Consider the following 23,560-nt stretch of genomic DNA (forward strand, 5'->3'; position numbering starts at 1 on the left):
ATGCTCTTCTCTCATGAGATAAAGCCAGCATCACATCAGCACGTGCACCTTTAAGGGCTCAACCTGAGTTATACCAAGACATAAAGAACTCCATAAAATAGGACTATGAGGATTCACAAGTTTCCAAACATACCTCATTAAAAATTGTCAGAGGGCCAAGTGTGCCAGTGTACACATTGGGTACTCTTGAAAAAGCTAAAAGCCAAAATTGTCAGAGGGCCAAGTGTGCCAATGTACACATTGGGTACTCTTGAAAAAGCTAAAAGCCAAAAAGAGGATGAAAATGAATGGGAGTATGAAATAGAAACGCCGAAACACCCATGGTTCCTTTGGAAGATTGTATCATGGTTTGGTTGGATTTCCCTGCAAGCAATGATGTTAAGCACATCTGCGCATTGATTAGCCCTCGAGCTAGTCATAACATCGTATACAATAGACACTTGGGTGTCATTGGGACAACCTAAACTCATCCCTATAAGCAATATTCTTGCAAGAGGAGCCAATGAACAAAACTTTGAAGTTCCAGGTTACTTTAGCTACACTACTCAAAAATTGATGGCGATATGGAATTTACATTCCATGTTACCCTAGATTCCCTTGAGTATGATGTCATCCTTGGGCGAAACTTGGATAGGTGAATTATTGTATTCACTAGATGAATCCATGCAAATAGTTGCCTTGAACACTCCTGCAAGCAATGTACAATTGCTATTATACGAGAGGAAGAAACCTTGCAGAAGCTGGAACTACCAACATATCTTACTAAAAAGATCCCTAAGATTCTAGTTGGATTGGAAATTGCAAATAAAATCACCACAGCTCAAGTACAACTTTATCCAACACGAGAATATAATCTCATGACCCTCGAGCTATGGAATTTGTTAGGTTAACCAACACTCACAACACATCTTGAAAGAATGAACTTTACACAAGACTTGAACATGCCATGTTTGGGGTACTTTGAACATACAATGTATATTAAAACTAACCCCCTCACTCGCAAGTTTTTTATGGTTGAGTATGTGTTGGAAGCATATTTGATCTTGGGGCATAAATGGACTATTGATGTCCAAGCACCACTGTGCTTTGCTAGCGATAGAGTCATCATGATGGTCAACGATAAAAAGTTGACAATACCATATTGCAAGGAAGAGGATCCAACTTTAATGAATATCTATGATGCTGAACGCAAAAGGATACAAGCCTCTTCCACAAAAGCCCCTCTGCACAATGACCTACCATCTGTGTCAACAACCAACTCCGATAAAGCCTCTACTCCTTCAACCCCATCCTCACCTACGAAGTTTGATGCCAAAACCTCGCAATCAGCAGCTATTCTTGAAGAAGTTCCCAGATCCAAATCACCTATCTCTAACAAGGAAATCAAAGGAAAGACCTCGGAGCCTATCCATATTCCTCACCAAAGGAGACATCCACATTCTCAAAGGCCTCATCATCGATAGCCACTCTATAAGAGACTCTAACCTCATCATCATAAACCGTATGCCCATGAGTCTCAAAATTACAGTCTCAATGCCAACCAAAGTCAAGGAGGGCCCCAAACCTTCCACATCAACCTAAAAGAAAACTCCACCAAGTCTACCACAATCACGATATCTTAATAGTATCAAAAGGTGGGTGGAAAAGCAGCTACTTGTACCTCAAGGCTACTATGAAGGTTTCAATCAAATTTGGGTGCCTCAACAGTCAAAACCTCTTCCTTAACACAGCACTCGAAGGCCAAGGAAAATGAAAAGTACTCCACAACACAGTTCATAAAAGCCTAAATGAGTTCATCAAAAAACTCCACCAAGTTATCAAGTGTGGGTACCAAAAAAACTATTGTAGGCCCAAGGTTACTACCAAAGAAATACCAAGGCTTGGGTCCCCAAGTGCATCACAAAGTCCCCTAAGCTTGCACAAAGAAGAAAGCCTCAGCACCAAGCACATCAGTCTCACCAGTTTACAATGTTCATCAAAGATGGATGCCTGTGTCTGTGCTTCAACAACAAGGATACTATGATGATAATTCCGTCATATGGTTGCCAAAATCGAACAATGTGAAGAAAACCTCACCACCACCGACTTCAACCCTAACAACTTCACCTAAAGTTCGACAAGAATGGAGGCCCAAGCAATAGCAAGCAAATCACTCAACCACTCTCGTGCATTCAGCACCAACACAAGAGCTTGTATGTTCAAGCAAACAATCAGCAGTCTTCCCTGCTGCCTCGACAACATTTGAGCAACAAATTCAAGAATCAATACCCACACATCAGCACAACGGATACTTATGAGCGCATCAAGGACAAAATAACAATGCTCTTGTCACTCCTCTTGAAGTGAGAAATGAGTGCACAAGAACCCGTTGCTCGCAAGTTAGGACCTAGTTGTCCCATAAAATCAATATAAATTTTTATTTTTTAAAAAGGAGAACAAAAACTTGCGACTTTACGAGGTCAAAACTTGCAATCTCATGAGTTCAGGTTTCTTAAAAATACAATCTCATAGCTTAAGCACTTGCACTTTCACGATTTAAGCCTCATCCCAAATTAAGCCATATCACGCAATAGCCATTATATATTTGTTAAGCTTATTGCTTAATATTCTTTTGGCTGAATTAATGTAGTAGTTGCTCCATGAGTACATATCCATACTCACTGGAAAACATTTGCACCAAAGCCTCACCATCGAGACAACTTCCAGATACATCTCTGGATGGGGGGAGCCATGGTGGGTGAAAGCCAGGTCAATGGTACAATCCATCGCCTAAAATTTTTCTTCAAATTACAAACCTCTCCAAACGACGCTACCATCTTTACAAATCAATGATCTTCAATCCTTCGTCAAGATATCTATATTAGCCTCATAAGTCGACGTAATTCATTCAATCCTCACCAACAAGTGGCTAGTTCAACATAGAGCAGTTCAATAAGAGTCTATATGACTCAATTTTTGTATTTCATGTAAATCTGCTTCATAAGAGCACTTAAATATACATAAAAAGCACATGGGCAAAAAAAGACAAGATCAGCAACATTTGACAAGAATCCTACCACACAAAGAGACATCATCACAAGCCAATTACTTGAAATGATGAATGTCGCCTCAATGAATCAAATGAGGAACTAAGAATCACCATCTCATTCTGATGATTAAGCCTTCGGATCCTTCTCTCTCTTCTTTTCCATTATTAACATCTCTTAGTATCCCCACTAAAAAAAATCACATGTAACCTTGTCGTCGATGATTGCCAAAAACAAATTGAGCAAAAAAAAGGGACTCACACAAATATAAAAATGCAATCATTTACAAAAAACCCCACCCCTCACCTCGTTAGGAATTCCCAATAAACCACTAACCTCTTCATTCGTTAACTAGCTTTTCTTAATTCCTATACGGAGGAACAAAGACCATTGAACGTCATTCAACATCAAAGCCATCGACAAAGCTTATTCATTCTCCCCCCACAAAGGTCTTCAACGCGATCACACGGACGTGATCGTCATTCAGGAAAGGGGGGATGTTAATCTAATTCTAGGATTAACAAGAGCTGTCGCCATTATCTTACATCAAGGAGTCACGGTAGATACACCAAAAGGTTATACCTTCAAGATATGAAGCAATAGTGTCCAAAACTATAACTTGGACGGGCGCATGTAATGGTGTGATGGGGTATTTATGGCGATTCTTGCTTCAAGAACGTGTGGTAGTAAGATAGGATGAAGTCCTAAGTGATGTACTTCATGGATGTATTATGAGAGTAGTCATTGTAATAGCATTAGGCCTCTTATGAGCCTAGAGTGCTCGGTCAGCCACAGTTTAAGTGAGTGTGAACACTTATGGCCATGTATATAAGTGAATTTATCTCATAATACAACATACTCTCCCATTGTGCAATTAAGTCTTGCTCTTGCTAATCCTCTCTCCCTAATGCATTCTAGAGTGAGTGTGTGTGAGTGAAGTGAGGTGAGGGGAGACGAGGACTTGTAGTGCAATGCGGCGGTGTGACAATGCTCGCAAGAGATGCGGTTTAATAGCTTCTCAAGGAGTTTAAAGCTTTGAGACCTCAAGGGTTACGAGCTCGACCATTAGAAAGATCCTCCTCAACGACAGTTGTGATTCACCATGTAATCTCTTTTTGGATGTGTTTCAAGGAGGGTTAGAGTGAGCCATAACACTTTTAGTGAACCCATTTGTAATTCTAAATCTTTAACCTCCTTGGTGCAGTTGTACTTGGTACCTTCAAATGCAGATTTTACTTTGTAACTAGTAGAGTACGATGCATCTAGGTTAAGTGCTTTTAATGCTTTCTCAAAAATAAAATCATGCTAACTACCATCATCATGCAATATAGGAATTGACTTTTCTATTATTTTTCCTTGAATTTTCAATAAAGCATGAATTGAAAACTTACCTTGTTTTGAATAGTCAGGTTTAGAGTTACCCTCTTGCTTGAAAGAATCTTCGTCTTCTTCTTCAATAACGTTAAGTCGAGCCATCAATGTGGAATTCTTCTTTTTGTTAGGGCAATCTTGCGCGAGGTGTCCTTCCTTATGATAATTGTAGCATCTGAAGATTCGATTATTTGGTTATCCATTTGAAGGTTTGTTGTTGTTATCCTTCCGAATATCTCCTTTAGCCATATCTTTATCCTTTTACATCTTGGATTTATCAAAAGTACTAGTAGGGAAAGAAGATTTAGTAGATTTTGTAAAATATTTGTCCTAATTCTTGAAATCTCTAGACATAGCTATTTTACATTCTGAATTTAGGGCAAGGTCCATAGCAGTGCTAAGGTCATGTGGATGAAACATGTTAACGTCAGCCCTAATGGTAGACTTAAGTCGTGCAATGAATTTTCTACGTTGCTTTTTTTCCTTGACTTTTTCAATTACTTGAACCTGTAAAAGAATATCCCAAAACTTGTCGATATAGCTTGGACATTCTCTTTATCAATTTGGCGTAGAGTGTCCCATAGTTGACATGCTTTAACTTTGTACTGCGATGGTAGAAAATGTTTCTTTAAGAGTTTTTGAAACTCTTTCCATATTGAAGGTCGATGTTTACCTTGCTTAATCATGTTCCACCATAAAGCCACACTTTCAATTAAATGATTACAAGCACATTTAATTTTATGGTTTTCGGAGAACTTCTCGCCAGAGAAATAGTCCTCTAGTTGGCTAATCCAAGCAATGAGAACTCGTGCATCCTTCTTGCTATCATAATTTTAAAAAGTGAATGCCTTTCAACTGATTCGTGAGTCTTTCATAGAATTTTGGGCACGCAATGGGTGGGGATGGGAAGAGGGATGATGATAATTATTATTGCATTTACATTCATCGAGGCTATATGAGCTTGAGTAAATACATTTGTTTACAAGCCCAAAATACTAGTCAAGGATTGAGAACCAATCAAAATGATTAAGTAGAGTAATACAAGGAAGTAGGAGAGTTGTTAAATTGATATGCCTAAACGTCATCTCCTACACCTTGTACTATGCCCAAATGTCGTCTTTCATGCCAATTAGTAGGAATGGTAGAGATTTTGTAAAGGTATTTGCATCAAGCTCAATGTATAACAATGTTGTCATGCCTATCTACAAATGCATCTCCCCTCCAACTACAGAACCTCAATCACATGCATAATGATGGTCATACTTGACAAGAGATTCAAAACATACAAAACATCTTGTAATTGTTTTGAACATCCTTCTCTTGATATTAAAGAATATACGAACTCAACTCGTGTGGTATGTCATCACTAAATTTCATTGGATGTACCATCTCCCTATTCGTAATACAATATTACATGTCTTTTCTATCAATCATATATTTGAATTGTTTATACCATTGATCTAAATAATACTCACTATTTATAATATGTTAAAGTAAGTCTTCTCGACACTTGGAGAAGCAGTCAACTTTGCTTGCATTGCTTAATTTCAAAAAACAATTACCTTCACCTTGCAATTCTTGGCGTCTCTTCTTGCTTCTTTTGAAAGTCCGTGCCATAGGAGCCATTTAAGAAGACAAGGAGAAGCCCCTAGATTGTTGAGTAGGGTTAAAGAGATGGTGTGGTGATGATTTCGTATGGTTTTTACAAAAAAGAGTTTTTTGAGTGATTAAATGTGTTCACATGTGGCAAAGACATGCTCATACATTGCTACACCAATCTAAATGATTGAGTGTGTTCGCATGTGGCATGGGCATGGGCATGGGCACCAGCACGGCCATAGAATGCAAGTGGCCAAAAATGGAGTTAAAAGAATAATAAATTTCTTCTATGAAGAGAGAGCTAGCTGCTGTAAGTTGAAAGGGTTAGTGTCTGGGGGGGAACCTGCCCAGAAGGTGTTGGCCACTCTCTCATTCAAGGCTGATGTGGGATGGACAAAATCCCAAAACACATATTTGGATGCATCCTTGCACACCGCAGTCACATTCTTAATGCATGGTATAGCATGGTATGGCCCGGACCCACAACAAGCCGTGTTGGCATTCTCAAATCCTGCAAAAATCAAATTTAGGAAAAAGGTTATATTCATAAATGTAGCATGCAAGTTGATAATAACAAATCATCTCAAGATACTCCTATCAATCCTTCTTCTGATGAAAGGGATTAGTGCTAACAAAATTGAGGAGATAAATTGATTAGTGCTAACAAAATTGGGGAGATCAGTGGTACCATCATAACCATTATAAAATGCTAAGATAAATCATTTGGACAGCCATTTCGGCATGCTCATTTCAATCCTTGTGAACTCACTCACACTTACCATGTGCAAAAATTATCTGATGAAGATATCAAACATCTTAAGATGCTAACATCAAGTAGATTAGTGTTACCATAATAATCATGGTAGATTACTAATGCAAAGTGAAACTATCAATCCTTTTTTGAGAGGAGATTAGTGGAAAGATTAGTGTTAGCATAATAATCATTGTAAATTGCTGATACAAATCCTTGCGGAGTGCAAGATTAGTGTTGGCTTAATAATCATTGCTAAAAAACCAAGAATGCTACTATCGATACTTCCGACGAGGAGACTAGTGAGGAGATTAGTGCCACAAATTCGAGGAGATTAAAGAAGAAGAAGACATAAGTAGATGCTGCGTGGTTCAATTAGAGATTAGGGTTAGCAATAATAATGACTTCAAGAGAGCGCTGCTAACATTGAACTAATTTGAGGAGATCAGCAGAGCCTACCATAAGCCGAAGGGTCTTTGATAATGTTGTTGAGGAGGTCGTAGGTGTTGAGGTATGTGAAGCGAGCATCCGGATACGCGGCTTGCAGGCCGTGGAGGCGCTTCACCAAGGCGACGTTATATGCACTTGTGAGCTCATTAATGGAGTCGATGCATTTCCCGCCTTTGCTTCCCCTTATAAAAAGCTGAAACGGCAGACATCCCAACACCGACAGCCCCACCACTGCCACCTTCCGAGCCCCCATTCTGTACAATTCCTAATCCAATCACACTGTCTGTTATATTATTTTACTCCGCCAATTATATCTTGCAGATTGCTTCATCGTCACCCTACGTCCACCTAATTAATTTGCATTGACGTTAATTATCAAGCTAGCCAGCGACGTACAATCACAATCAATTCAGTGCTGCAGCAGTGCATAGCGCTATGCATACTATTTAATTGAACTGATTTACGCAATCAATCATCTACGAAGTGCATTAGAGGAGTCAATTTTTGTAGATAATTAAGTTTAGACGCATTTGTAGATAATTCACTGTAACTCTAGGCTCCGTTTATTATATGCATCAGAGATCATTAGGGAGTAAATTTGTAGATAATTAAGAGTACTTAAATCTAATTAGACTCGTATCAGAGACTAGTTTTGTTCATGCAGCAAATTAATACGCATTGAAGTTAATCGAGTTAGCAACTTCGTAGATGATTTAAGCCTAAATCAGATAGTATGCATTGAGGCTTACAAAACTGAGCTAATAATATTTTAAAAATCCCATACTTGAAGATTGTTAAACTAAGAAATATTTACACTAATAATATTGCATTAATGGATTCTGTTTAAGTATAGGATTAATTTAGGGTTACCAATACCAGCTACTGCACAGGGCCAGCCGTAGCTTAAATATATATAAGCTGTTTCGAAACCCATACTAAATGGAAGATTTTTGTACTGATAAACCGTATTAATGAGGAATTAAAGGTGTGGGGGAGGGCGTGATGATGGATTTTGCTCGAATTTGTATCAATTAAAAACCAGCGTTATGGGACTAATTGGGTGATTAATGGAAAAAAAATTACCACAATGCGCTCTTCCAGGTTGGATTGGAGGAGCTCCACGAATTGAGGGGGGGAGTAGCGCGCTTGCAAGGGTGATTTGAATCCCACAGCAGCCAAATAATTCTCCAAATAATCATTGCTCCCAATGGAAACATAGAATAATGACTTCGAAATCAGAAGCCCAGCTGTCTCCACACCGAGCTTTCCCATCAGCACTTGCTTCGCATTTCCGAAATACGTCACTTGCTCAGACAACGCCACATGTTGCCCCTGCACACCCACCCTGTCATTAATCCCATGATTAATTAGCAATTAACAAACACACACGCACCAGCTCTCATTTCCATGATCCAAAAATTTTACAAATGTAGCTCACAGAACTACAACAGTATAATAAAAACAAAACTGAGCAATTTGAGCACATTTGCAATTATTATATATACAAACTAAAAAACAAACCACTAATTAATTATCTACGAAATAACAACGGGAGATCCAGGAAGGAACCACCGCGTTGAATTATATTTGATTTAGAAATAATCAAACGGCGATTGTGAAAAACCGTCACATTGAATTGAATTATTATATTTTGATTTGGAAACAATGAAAAGGAAGAAACTCACAAATAGATCACCGCTAGAATTCAATATTCCCGAGCTTGCCGAAGCAAAGGTTACTCCTTGGAATATATTATCACCTGCTGATAAATAAGGAGGGGGGAATGGCAGGCCAGCAAGAGAAGCTGCCCGCATTACCCCAAAAGGGGAGGGGGGGGAAACACCCAAACACTCAAAAATTGAAAATAACCCAATCACAGAAAAATAACCCACATCACATTTTGCAAGCCAAATTCTCTTGGGAAATCTTTCATAAAGGAAGCAAAATTTGGTAAAGAAAATGAAGAAATAATGAAAGAGAGTGAATAGATAATTAAATTGCGTTGTATTTATCACTAATTTTGCATTGTATTTAGAGAGAGGAGTGGTATGAAGTAGGCGCAGTACCGATGTAATCAGTGCTGAGGGGGCCGTTGCAGAAGCGACCGGTGGGCTGGTGGGTGGTGAAGTCCCGGCCGTAAGGAAGGCGGTTGGCCTTGGCTATGGTGGTAAGCTTGTTGTTGTTGCCACTGTCAGTCAAGGAGTCGCCAAAGATGAAGATGGCAGGATAGAGACGCTGTGCGGCTCCAGCGCCAGCTGCTACTACCCACAAGAGAAGAAATAAAGCACACAAACGCTTGTTGCTGCCCGCCATCATCATTAAGAGTCTACTTCCTTATACAGTGTGTGTCAAAACTATACCACCATGTTGCCCTCCTCCCTCTCTGGCCTGACCTTGTCGCCTCGTACCTCCACCCAAGGTTGACACCTTCAAGCCACTCCCAGCCTTTCCTTTTGATGCAAAAGTTTGCCTTCTAGAGCTGGCGCCTTACCACTCTCTCTTTTGGCGTCTTTTGAGTGGCTGGTGAAGGCTTTAAACGCCCCTCCACCTCATCTCATTCATCATCATCAAGATTCAACATCTTGATCATGTTCACACTCTGTCTCACACACACACAACCGGTTCCCTATACCCTTACTTGGACATGATAGGCAAGGGAAATGGCCCATCCATCACACAACGCCCTACACACTTACTTGGACATGATAGGCAAGGGAAATGGCCCATGGAGGGGCAAGAGGAGCATGATTGCACAATTTTTAGGCCCCTTACACATATAGACATCCATTGATATCCTACCATAGGCCCCTGCCCTGGACGGGCAATCGAACTTGTGCACCCCCTCTCACCAGATTCTCCTACATACTTGGTATAGGCAATGGCAATGGCAATGGCAATGGCAATGGCAATGGCAATGGCTCCAACACAAGCATAAAATTCAGTTGTTAGGAGCTATTCCCACCTTTTCTTGAGGTGGCTCATTAGTGAGAAAGGTGAAAATTAACCCTTAAAATTTTTTCTCAATAAAAAATTCTAATGTACATAATAATTAGCCACAACTTGCCACTTCAACAATTACACTAGTCGTATAGTGACCATAAGTTGGAAGTGTTGGTCACAACACCACCAAGTGGAATTCAACATGGGAGCATCCTCTTAGAGATATCAATGCAACAACTTTGTAACCAAAGCTCATGGGCCATAACTTTCAATGCTAAAAAGTAGTTGCATGATTGTTTAGAAGAGTAAAAAGTTGTACATGTGATAGTCTATGGGTAATAAAAATATAGTCACAATTCACGTGCATACCTGGAACATAAAAGGACACTATGGTAAAGGGGCCATTTGCAATGTGACCTCACCTACTCTCAAATTTTTGTCATAATAGCTTGAGCTTTGTGAAAGTTTATCCCCCTATATAAATACACATTTATCGATGTGTCTTTTGGCCAATAACGTTTTCCCCCCAAAGCTCTAGTGAAAATGCACATTTTTACCTTACTCATTTGGGGTGGGGAGTTACATTTAATAAATTAAAATTAAAAAGTAAAGATTTAATTTTTGGTGAATCTCAACCAATCTTTTCGCCTTCTTTAAAAAACCACACTGACTTGGGTCCCAGATCGAAGTATTCTAGTGAGTTCTCCTTAAGTGTAACAATCATGGCTTCTTTACCCTAGTAGGCCTAAGCCTTTACATACTTATGATATAAATTATACAAAAAAATAAAACTAAGGGAGGACACTTTGTAAGCTTATTGTATGTTATATACTGTAACAAGGGCCTCATGCCTATGGCATGGTTACCTCCCCTCATTGCCCCCTCTCTCTATCTCGTGCTCCACTAGTTTGTCATCACTTGTGCCACTTTTGTTCACTACCATCCCCCAACTCTCTCCCGCTATCCCTTACAATGCCACCATGAGAAAACCCTTGTCACTAACACTAAGATGTTGCTAGCATCATCGGTTGGCCAAGTGGCCAAGACTAGTACCTAATCCCCACTCTGGGAGGGGGAGTGGTGGTGGAGGATGGGAGGGGAGGGGGATTTGGTATTTTAAAAATCCCACATTTATGAACTTTGGGAATTTGAAATGTCCCCTTTGTTTCCTATAAACAATAATCTTTTAAATACCCCTTAATGCAAATATATCTATTTACCTCAAAAACATATCCCTTTGTTTTCTACAAATAATAATCTTTTAAATATCCCCTTTTTTTCTATAAACAATAATCTTTTAAATATCCCTGATGATGAAAATATATCTATTTACCTCAAAATTTTGAGTTACAAAACTTCCTCCCACACATCCTTAAACTGTTTGATGGCATCTTTTTAGCATCAAGCTCAAAGACTTATGGGAACTCGTCTGCATCGATAGTACCACTAGTCGCTTTTACTAATTCCACCTTGTCTTTATTTGCTCTCTACTACTACACAGTTTTTATAATTCCTTGATGCTCCTTTAGTATCTTGTTTGTTTTGGCCTCTGTGCTTTCAAATTGGAGGTAGATGGTCTGAGCTATGGTAGTGGCATTTGTACTTGTCCTTAAGGCTTCATGCCTCCACTCCATGCTTGCACTTGTCTCTATGCCTGATGAGCAGCCTAACACCATTAAGTCTCTTGTTACATGTGTGCTACTGGGTGGTAGCGGCATCTATACTTTCCCTTAAAACTTCATGCCTCCATGGCATGTCTGCACTTGGCTCTATGCCCCTTACTGAGATGAGCAGCCTAACACCATTAAGTCTCTTATTGCATGTGTTGGGTTCTTTCATCTTGTTGCCCTACTTTGACTCTCATATTTTGGTTTTTCTTTATTGCATGTGTTGGGTTCTTTCATCTTGTTGCCCTACTTTGACTCTCATATTTTGGTTTTTCTTACTTACTCTCTTTATTTCTACGAATTCAAACCTATTATCTTCCCTTGTCTAGAGCTAGCACCATGCATGTTTTGGAGTCTTCTTGGGTTGAGGGGGTAGAGGTTACCCTTTCTTAGACATCTCTAGCTGTTCTCTCATCGATTGAGAATGCTTGAACCTTACAAGGTAGGGAGAAGGAGAAGAGAATGTAAGGCTCTTGCTCGCTTACACCTCTTTCCACTTTTGGTAACCCTCTCTTGTAGAGGGCTAGGGTCCTCAACCTTCTTGCCTCCTTCATTGTCATCACAAAGGAGATATGTAAATGGGTGGAGAGAAAAGAGAGGGAGAGCTATGGAAAGCTCAACCTCTACTTCAATGCCATGGTGATAGCGTGAGAGAGTAGACAAAGAGAAGGAGAGAGGGAGAAGATAACATACATTAACACCATCATTCGCCCACAAAATTCCTAAGCATACATGCAATAAAGAAGAAAAGCATATAAGCAACTTCAATCACAAGAGCAAGAAGACTCAAACTCAATTTTGAGAATGGGATTATGTGTTTTCTCATTATTTAAAATGTCTTGTACATACAAGACTCATTTCTACAATGCTCGACCATCCAAATAATGTTCGAGGGGCCCAATAAGTCAGCCTACGCTAATTTCCTAGTCTAAATGTACATTATCAGTATTAGACAAGTCGTAAACTCGTAGATTTTTCATAATTAGTTCACATAAGCATAGTGCATGGTACAAAAATAGGGCATAAGAGTGTTGTTATGCATTTGGAGTAATGTTAGCCAATGTGGTTAACATACCTCCCCTTCCTTATCATAGTTTTGTTACCGGAATCGATAGTGAAGCTCAGTGGGAGAGGCTAGTGGTAGAAGTTGCTAAAGTTCTAGTGGAAGTCAAAGCAAGACTTTGTGTACTAGGTGGTTCAATGAAAGGCTTTATAGGATGTCTAGAAGGCTATTTCGAATATATCTTTGAATGTGAGCATGCACCAGCCTTGCATCCACTGTACTCGCTTATAGTAGCCAAGTATTTGACAAAGAGTTTCGCTCTTGTTGATCTCGAAGGCCATGCCTTATTCACCTTTAGCAAATGTGTTCTAGCTAGGGGATGATGATGAGCTTGAAAAAGCAAATGATGACCATATCAGGGGTTCAACACTGCATCCTGATATTGGATGAACTTTTGAATTATACAAAGCATCCATTCTTCATGCATGAGTAGGGGTGATCGAGATGGATATATCCAAGGGAAGTTGAACTAAAATTTTTGGTTCTTCTCCAGCTCTTGCTCAAAGAGGTCCTAGGCCCATTTACATTCCATTGGGAAATAAATAGAGCTAAATACTTTGGAGCATAGCAGTACTCCTTTCAACACTTGGCCTGGAGAAGGTAAGTTGATGCCACATAGGTTGCTCCCCCCATGAGGTTGTGCATCATTGGGGCTTCTATGGTTGGTGGTTGTTTGTATCCCCCATGGACCCTCTTAGATGATGGGATCTAGAATATTGATTGAACATCTGTTCTTCCAAATAAAACTTGATAAGCCATATATCAAGGTGATTAGTAATCCTATTGTGGTCAGGAATACGATCAAGGTATTATACCGATGTTTATCGTTAGTCCAAGATTTTGAGGGCTCTGTCAATGTCAATCCTATCGAGAGGATCATAATGCCAATTAAATGATCAGGGGTATAGTTGGGGTAGTTCAGGAGTTTGAGGGCTCTGTCAATGTCAATCCTGTTGCCAATTGATTGGGAAGTCAAGAGGACACATCTTCTACTACTCTTGGAGACAGGGGGTTCTGGGATCTCACCTTCTTCTTAGGCTTGTGAAGGGGAGAGGGAGGTGATTTTCTTGCAAAGTGGAGGCTTTGGTGAGTCCACTTAGGATGTCCCCTAGAGAGGTAAGTGGTGGGCGGGCAACTTGGGAGATGAGAGGGGTGATGAGGGCAATGCTAGAGATGCAGGTGGGGTAATCTAAGTAGGGTGGCAGGTGGTGATGTGAAGGTGAGGAGAGGAGGATTAATGCAAAGGGTAATCCAGATTGAGTAAATAACATTTTAACATAATCATCAGGTTTAGAAATATAAAACGCCCTTGAACAGTCCCAGTAGGATCACATTCTAAACCCCCTACAAAAATGTGAAATGTTGTGTTCTCCATCTTAATAAACAAGAACATAAACAAAAAAAGAAAGAAGAGAAAGAGATACATGTTTGTAAAGTACTATATGTCCTAATAAACAAAAACACAAATCAAGAAAAGAGGATAATTTGTAAAGAGATCTTTGTTTATAAGGTCATGTGACTTACAAGTGCATAGTGAAAAATAGAAAATGGATTTAGGTTTAGCAAATGGACCCAAACATATAAATTACGAAAATTTTTAAAAAGTAAAAAATAAATATTTTTAATATATAAAATAATATATTATTTATTGATAATCATAAAAATATTCTTCAATCATTAGAAATGATGTCATCAATGTAAAAATCTAAAATTCATGTTTAATGAGAATATTCGATATTAAATGCATACATTGCTCACTCTCATGTATATATTATTTTAATTACAAATATAATTATAAATTATTTAATATTTATTTAAAAAAATTCCCCCCTTTCTCTCTTTCCCCCTTCCACCACGAACCTTTACGGGCAATTGTCACCCTTACTAAGGGTCGCCATTTTTAAAGGCAACAGTCGCCCTTAGTAAGGGCGGTAACCAATTGCCCTTACTAAGGGCTAAAGAGAATGCAGGGGAGAGCGAGAGCTTGAGTTCCTTGCAAAAGCAAACACACACACACAAGAGAGGGCGGTCATTCCTAACCATAACCGAGCAAGCTTTACTTCCCATTCTTCCTCTTCAGGAACTCTTGTAAGAGGAATTGGATTACCTCATTAATGAAATGTGTTCCATCATCGCTCACAAGCTCTAGGGTGAAACCAAAGCGTGTGAAGACTGATTCATAAAAGAATTTTGCAGTCGATCGCGCACTAGCTTTACAAGTAGTCCGAGCTTCAATCCACTTGGTGCAATAGTGGCAGTGATTATATATCTGGCTTGAGTGTATCTGGTTATGGGACATATTCTGCTACATCCACCATTAAGGTGGACCACCATAACTAGGCTATGTGGACTTTTCATGCAGTGATATCTACTGCCCCCACAGCACAGGAAGAGTGAGTCTATTCTAGAAGGAAGACATATTCATCTTCAACGGACACAATGTTTAAGAATTTTTTCTTTCCCATGTCGATAGAGTTGGCCTACAATGAGTTGGTAGGGAGCTTCTTGCTTAATTAGGCGACAGGCACGGTTCTTGTTCAGGAGGGGATCCACTGGTAAGCCGTTGGATAAAAAGTGTGCTACCTTCTCACCTGACTGAGGAATTAAGCATAGTGGGAATAGGGAGGCATCTGGTAAATCATCATCCACTCCCATTGGTGATTCACTGTTGGGAATTCTTGACATGTGGTCTGCCAAGACCTGCTCTGTGAGCTCTTCCTCACTGTAACGGCAGTGAAGGCAAACTCAAGAAGGATTAGCAGTCACCTGGTGATTCTTCCTATTGTACAAGGCTTATTTACCAAGTATATAAGAGCTTTATGGTCTACAAAGAAGATGAATTTGGTCGCCAGAAGATAATGGCAAAACTTTTTAACGGTGTAGACCATGGCTAACCCTTCTCTTTTGGTTGTGGTATATTTTCTCTCATTCTCATTGAGTTGGTAGGGCGAAGTTGATGGGAAAATCCATCTTGTGTTCACTCGGTTGGGCCAGCACACATTCAATAGCAAATGTAGAGGCATTGATGTGGACATGTGTTGAGATGTCAAGCTCAACATGAGCTGAGACTCACGAGGCTCCTGCATGACCGTTCGACATTTATATCACTGGTGGGCTTGGTAGTTGGCACCGACATATCTTTGCCAGAGATTCTACCGCTGGACTACACCACCGACTAGTCTATATCTACCCACTCCTCTTAGCGTGTTCACATTATGGACCGCTTGTATATACTCTATTGATTAATTTGCTAATCAATGATTAATCAGTAATCACTATATTTTGGTACAATTGAGGGTCCAAATTAACCATTAGGTATCTGATACAGATCCCTATATCTTCAGATTGCAATTCGGAGTTGGTTTGATACTCCAACCATTTCGTACAAATTGGTTACCCTTGATTTAATGTAATTTTTGGTGATTTTATGCTGATAAATTTGTTTGTAATCATCTATTAAACACCAGATTGAGTTGTAAAAGGGTAGACATTGCCCTTGAATCTTGAAATTGGATCAAGAGGTAAGACCTCCTTCACATCACTATGAGTACAGCACAAGAAATAGCCAAATTTAATGGGGAGCAGTTTTACACATGGCAGACAAAAACCATGTATTTGCTCATGAGGAAAAATCTGTGGGGGCTAGTTGAAGGAAGAGATGAATGCCCAGAGACGAGAGGGAAAAATGAGTGGAAAAGCAGGAATGAAAAAGCATTGGGACTTATTGCACTCAGTTTAAATGATGAAATCATTCATCACATCACAGGGATACAATGGGTAAAAGATGCATGGGATGAACTCAATAAATTATTTGGCACACAAGCAAAAAATTCAAAGATAAATCTATTCATGCAATTCTACAAATTGGACATGAAGGAAAGTGAACCTTTAATCACACACTTGAACAAATATAAAAGCATTAAGGAATAGCTGGCAGCTCTATTGGCAAAAAGGTAGAAGATGATGAGGCACTAGTAGTGCTTCTGAAGAGTGTAGACAAAGGTGAATATGAAAATATTGTAGCAACACTAAAGAATGTACCTGAATTGAAGCTACACGAGATAGAAGCAGCTCTACTAGAGCAAGAGAGAAGAGGCAAAGAGAAGAAATGGCTCGACTCAACAGCAGGAGAAGAAAAGGCATTCTTCACCACCCGAGGAGGATTCTCTCAAGGACGAGGATAAGGAAGAGAAAGAGTAGGAGGAAGGACCTTCACTTGCCACAAATGTGAAAAGCCAGGACACATGGCAAGAGACTGCTACAGCAAACCCAGTGGAGAAGGAACGACATCGGCAAACTTCATGGAGGCTCCAAAGGAAGTGGAGTCGGATCATCTTTTCTGAGAGAGAGAGAGAGAGACCCCACAACCCAATGTAACCTGCCCCAACAAAGTAAAACCACCTCTGAGCCACCGATGATGTAGGCCACGTGGTAGATGTATGTGTGAGCACTTTAGTCAAGGTCGCGGGCACTTATAGTAGCCTTGGACACATAGAGAGAGAGAGAGTGTCAGACTATGGAGTTTAGGGACTTGAGGCCCTAGTCGCGGGCTATCAAGTAAGAGGGAAACTTGGTATAGGGTCCAGGTGTACGCTAGAGAGTATTCACTTGAGGGGAGGTGTTGAAATATACAAGTGAATAGGGTGTGTGCGGGAACAAGCCCTTGGTTAGAGGCTATAAAAGAGATGTGTAAATGTGAAAGAACCTGTGAAAAGTTGAGAAGAATCTACTGGGAGAGAATAAAGGGTAGCATGAGAAGATTTAGGAACTGTGGAGATATTCTGGGAGATATTCTGGGAAAAGTGAAGAGGTGGAGAGAATCGGGGAAAAGAGGTGGAGTGAATCAAGGAGAAATCAGTGGGATTAGATGCCTGGATGTAAACTCTATAAATTGAGGCATTGCCCTGATGAGAATTTGCTGGTTTTTTATTATTCATGCCTACATTAAGCTAACTAATTACGTCTTAATTATTTGCTAATTACTCACTAATTATCTTTTAATTATTTGCTAATCACTTTGTTAATGATGTTGATTCTAGTGTTTGATCCACCATAGCTCATCACATTGCCCTAATTTCAACATCCACTCCTCCGAACACCACCTGTACGTTGTCACCGAAGTCGCTCACACCATGCATGCAAGGCAACCACCTCTCACTCCCTCATACACATACATGCATGAAAGAGACACATGTACTCGAGAACTCTCTCTCTCTCTCTCTCTCTCTCTCTCTCTCTCTCTCTCTCTCTCTCTCTCCAAAGTACAAGATCTCTCATCATAGCATAAAGGGGGATTATCTTCCCATTATGAGAAATTACCTTATATACAACTGGCCCTTATTCACACTTGGGCGCCCAAAACTTACTGGCCCTTATATACAACTGGCCCTTATTCACACTCAGGGGCACCTAAAACTTACTAAACTAAGGCCTTGGGTGGCGAGTATCTCATAATGTATGACTTTTATAGTGCCTTTGTAGAACACTTATTAATGTCCTCAAATGGAGGAGCATATTTATTAATCCAAAATGGGATTAACATCCCCCCTACCTGATGTAGGTTCTATCCTCAAAACCTATTACCGAGGTCTAAAGACCTGGTTGCAAAACTCATGCCTGTAGAAGTTGCGACGTGATTAAAGCTTCTTTAGGGTTCTTCTAAAAGTTGTGTGTGACATTCAGAACCCAGTGTCGACCATATCTTCAAATGTAATATGAATGTAGCCTAGAAGATACCTTAGGCGATGATAGGATAACATCATGCCTCTGGCATTAGGACCTTTGCTCATGTCGAAGCAGAGATGTTCAGCTTCAAATCCATCATATCTTTCTTTACGTTGATTTATCAAGACCACTATCAGCTTCAAAACTTTGATTGTTGCCACGATATCTAGATTTGGAATATGGTTCCAAACTCGTATCCAGGTGAGAATTTGCTGCCTTTGACTTGTGATATCTAGAAATGATGATGGTGCAAACTGTGGAAAATTATAGCAGACATGAGAATCTCGGTGTTTGGCATTATGGAATTGTAAGGGTGTCAGCCTCTGCTTGATAGGCATGTATAGTGGATCAACCCTTTAAGTTGGTAGGAGCACTGGTACTGCTGACTATATTCAGGAATTGTCAAATACTCCTTACGCGACTCTGACTGTATACCAAAATCCTCAATCTGGGGATTGGTATCATCTATAATGATGGTTGTGTAACCCCCCCTTATATGAACGGGATTTTCTTTGTGCCACATATGGAAATAATAACTAATCATGAATGTAACAATTATGATCTTGAGCAGGTCCGCTAAGTGGGGGTTTGCCAGCTTTGTATGTTTTGCCAACATTTTCCCATAAGATACCTTCTCCTATAATTGGTAAGAGCTCCTCCAAATCTGGCATTGGTACACAAAGAGGATAGGGCACATAAGGTTTCCGTGTTGATGTCACTACAGAATACGTGTCTGGCAAGATCCTTCGATTTTGTTCAAACGGGGTGATTTGCATCAACATCTTGAGAACATGAGCTTTGGCTTCAATAATGGGTTGCCTGCCCTGATAAACCCTTCATATTCTGCACATGAGAAGGACTCAAGGATATTTTTGTTAGTGAAAGGTTCAATGTCATCTCGTGGATGAATAGGACATACCTCATGAAATGGCCGTTGTGGAGACGGATTTGTTACCAGCATCTCCTCAGAGGCAAGAGTGTTAGTGGGAAAATCGAGAGGGATAGAATTTAAGTGTGAGAATATACAGTCTACCTCAGTCTTGTTGGTAGGAGTCACACTCAGAAAGGGGTTTAGTAATTTACCTACAATATAGAAGAGAACATAGAAGAGAACGCTGGATATGTAGTTGGAATGGATGAGCTTTGTGTTTCTTCCTGACCCTCACCTAAACTTGGGGATGGGTGGGTGGGCTTGTTAATTTTCATGAACTCTTGGAGGTCATTGAGATCTTTTGTAGTAATGTTAGAATATTCGAGATGTGTTTTATCAAAGTTGTAAATTACATTAGTCATCATAGTCACTCCAAATTTTTATGGATATTGCGGTAAAGTTTAATAATACCAAACGGATGATAAAGAGAAGATTTAGATCTTGGTGCATATTATAAACTTCTAACCATCTGTGGTTGATGATCCACTAATAGCTACGTGTAACCACCTTGTAGTTCACCGGTGTTGTTGGTATAGCATAAATAGGTCGAGTTTGTTGACACACTGTTATCCAAGATGTTAATGGATCTGTTAGTATTAAATCCCCCAAAAAATACCCATGATAAAAGTGGGGTGGCATCTATTTTTGTATTTTGGCGAATTAGTGTTAAGTCTCCTAAATTAAGGTCTTCTATTAAGTTAGTCTCATATTGAAGAAGAGAGAGGCTTAGTGTGGATACAAAAAAAGTTAGTGTTTGAGGAGGGGCCCGAGGAGTTACTGGCACAATGAACCTATCTCCGAGGCTTGTTTGATGATGAGTAGTCACAATTCATCGGTTCTCTCTGTCCTTTCCTTGATGGCCAGCTGGCACTCCAATTCTTGAATCCTTGAGTCTTTCGTCCACAAAGGTCAGAGATGGTAGCTTCACGTACCATTCGAGCAACGTCCAACTCTTCATATCTTTTGGTAGCTGCTTCTTATGCCCTTCTTGGAGATGCTTTCTCAGTGTATTAGCTTCTTCAATCTTCTTGAGCTACTCCTCTGCTAATAGATGGCTACCTCTGAGCTGTTGATTGACATGGTCAAGTACTTTTTGGTGGTGGTGGCTGGCCATCATCTATTCCATTTCCAAAGATTTTACACAGTGATCTAAGCTTTAATCTTTTCTGCATGGGCTTTGTTTAATTGTTCCCTATCCGTTAGAAGGTTAAGCACTTTCTTTTCAGCTGTAGTGATGTGGTGACTTCAGTGAGAGTAGAGATTTGATTTGTTAACCCTTCTTCTTTGACCTAGAACATTTCATGAGCCTCTTTAAGCTCATGTGTATGTTGCTCTTCTTTTTCTCTCGAGCATTTGCCATCTCTTTAGCTGCTCCTTGGCTTATTTGACTTGTGCTTTCAGCTCCGTGTTCTCTTTCATTAGGAACTCAATGGAGTCTTTTTGGGCCCTTTAATTTGCCATGAGGTTATGGAAACGTTTAACTTTTTGACAAATAGGAGCCCGCCATGTAAGCAAAAACCATTGGTGATTAAGAGAGGTGTAAGAGTGGTCAAAGGATGCACTTTTCCTCCCAAAAAGGGGGGGGGGGGGGGGGCAATTTTACAATTTTCGGACCTCCATAACTTCTACATACAAGCTTCGATTTGAGCGGAGATTACAGATCCGTGATCTACGCATCAAGAGATTTCCATAGATATGTTACATGATATGGTTTTATCTGCTAGATTTTAAATTCCATTTTTTTCCCAAAATTCAAATTCGAATAAAGTAGCCGTTTTGAAGCTTCAAATTAGAAAACGTTTCTTCTTAAGAGAAAAGATTTGACTCCCTTAAACTGCCAAATAAAAGGGCCCCAGAAGACTCCATTGAGGTCCTAATGTGATCCTTTGAACAACGATTTTGCTCAGGATTTGGTTGTTCCCTTCTAACACTTGGTATCATGCCTCTTGTTCTTCCGCGGCTTTCAAGCTTTTGAGGATGAATTCTCTGTGTGTAGCATCGGCTATAGCCATTTGCTTCTTAAGTTGCTGCATGTGGTCTGTGGCTTCTTGTACTTGATTCCATAAGGTGACATTCCTATCCTAGAGTATGTGAGTAGTAAGTAAGTGACAATGCCATACTCTTTTCTCTTGGTCCAAGATAGAAGCGCTTGTGGAGGCTGCACCTTTTGTTTTGCAGAATGGTAATTGCAGCAAGCTGTCTAGTCTCTCCATTCTCTCTTGCAAGAAGCGATCGGCCTCTATGTTATGTAAGAAAGAATTTTTAGTTGGTGGTCCTTCGTTGGTTCGTGTTTGGGCTTGCAGGTTCTTCTGCTCTCTTTCTTTTCTCAACTTTGTGGTCTTCCTTTGTGGCCTTTGGATGTGCGGATGTAGCCTCTTCCTTGTGCTAACATCTTTTTGTGGCACTACTGCCTCTGGGGCTTTTTTGCAGCACCAATCTCCTTGGAAGTTGGTTGATCTCAGAGAACAGAGTCACGGAGTGGTGAGAGGTTCTTGAATGCCATTTGTGTCAGGTGGGAGGGGGTGTGTGAAGAGGTAACTCCGAAGCCATGCTCACAGGTATATCAGAAAGGTTTATTCTCCTTACCTCTTGTTGCTCCAACACCTGCTAATATATGATCCAATATCCTGGGCTGTTTCAGACTCCAAGTGCTGGGATTCCTCAGCAACTTTCAAGATCATGCCCCTCATCTTTTTGTCTTTCTTTTTCCACTGCCCCTTCTTCAGCTCCTCCTACATTATCTCCTTTGTCTCCTTTAAGAGGACTTGTCCTTTCTACAGCTCTTCAGAAGTGATGGTTGGTGGCTCTAGAGGCACTGTAGCTTGTTGTACCCATACTTTCGAGAATTGGAAGATTAGTTGCATGATTGAGAACTTTGGTGAGTAGATAGGGATTTCACACATTTGATTGGTGTGACTTTAGGTAGTTCTCCATATCTCTATGGATGTACCAAGCCAAGTCTTCTTCTTTTTCTTCATGTACCTTGGCTATATGGTTGAGTGGGACCATGTTATACCTATCAACCGGCTTCACCTGCATTATCATAGACATTGCTCTGCATGCTTTCTTATTGACTTCATCACGTATATTGTCATACTCCGCCCCATTGGAGTTGTAGGAAATCCTTTTGAGCATATCTTCCATGGGCAGCTTCTCAATATTGTGGATATGTGCCTGAATTGGCGAGGGAAGCTATTGCAGAGCATCACGTACTAGTTCCTCTAAGAGGAGGGCTTATTCTGTGTGGTGCCATCTACCTTTGTTACTGTTCCTCTCTTTGTGGCTTTGTCATATGATTTGAGGTACTCCGCACATAAATCTGTAATGATGGTGTACCAAGACCCACTTTCTCGAGCTTGCCTTTAACCTCTGTATCCTCCAATATTTGTAAACATTCAGGGATGTGCTACTGGAGCGTGATTTTCTTGTGTAGTGTTTGAATACCTTTGTTGATCACAGCTCCCTAGAAACTCTATGCATATGGCCCCAGATAACTAATCTTGGTGCCACGAGGTGCTCTCTTTCTTTGTTCCACCATGGGTGACCCTGTGGTACTTGTTTGTGTCACGGCCAAAGTCTCTTTAACTTTCAGTTCTTGTGTAATGGAGAAGGCCATCTACAACATTGGAAAGAGCGTCAGTTTATAATGATTGGTAAGATCTCATGGTCCTCCCCTTCACTTCTTTTTTTTTGGTGCTATGTGTGTGTGCGTACTTGATGAGAAGTAGGTTAGTGGGGTGAGAAATAACAGATGTATGAGTGTTGGTCGAGAAACAGTGTTAAGATGTGAAGTTGCAGACGTGAGAGTGTAAGTCGTAAAAGTGCAAGTGTGGGACTTAAGCCATGAAAGGTTTAGTGCGTGAAAGAGTTAGCGCATGAAAGGATTAAGCTATGAAAGGCTTATCCCGTGAAAGGATTAAGCTGTGAAAGGCTTAATGCATGAAAGAGTTAGTGCATGAAAGGCTTAGCCCGTGAAAGGATTAACACATGAAAGTCTTAGCCCATGAAAGGATTAAGCTGTGAAAGGCTTAATGCATG

The 23,560-nt window shown here is 40.2% G+C and overlaps 1 protein-coding gene across 1 annotated transcript; it reads right to left on the reverse strand.

Moving 5' to 3' along the window:
- Window positions 1-5,915: 5,915 nt before the first annotated feature.
- LOC147630749 (GDSL esterase/lipase At5g08460-like) lies at window positions 5,916-9,682 on the reverse strand. The gene is made up of 5 exons (XM_086810726.1): window positions 9,264-9,682; window positions 8,883-9,001; window positions 8,281-8,529; window positions 7,207-7,462; window positions 5,916-6,507 (listed from the first exon to the last, which is right to left on the reverse strand). Exons 1-5 carry the CDS (start codon window positions 9,514-9,516, stop codon window positions 6,284-6,286), a joined length of 1,101 nt encoding a protein of 366 aa, XP_086666852.1. The 5' UTR covers window positions 9,517-9,682; the 3' UTR covers window positions 5,916-6,283.
- Between the last annotated feature and the right edge of the window lie 13,878 nt (window positions 9,683-23,560).

Source organism: Cibotium barometz, chromosome 16, assembly GCF_041138505.1.
Source record: "Cibotium barometz isolate CiBa-2024 chromosome 16, ASM4113850v1, whole genome shotgun sequence".
NCBI lineage: Eukaryota > Viridiplantae > Streptophyta > Polypodiopsida > Cyatheales > Cibotiaceae > Cibotium > Cibotium barometz.

Coding starts and splice junctions, on each gene's coding strand:
- LOC147630749 (XM_086810726.1), bottom strand. CDS start 9,516: ATGATGATGGCGGGCAGCAACAAGCGTTTGTGTGCTTTATTTCTTCTC. Junction 9,002..9,263: donor CCTCAGCACTGATTACATCG/GTACTGCGCCTA, acceptor TAATGCGGGCAG/CTTCTCTTGCTGGCCTGCCA. Junction 8,530..8,882: donor ATTCTAGCGGTGATCTATTT/GTGAGTTTCTTC, acceptor GTGGGTGTGCAG/GGGCAACATGTGGCGTTGTC.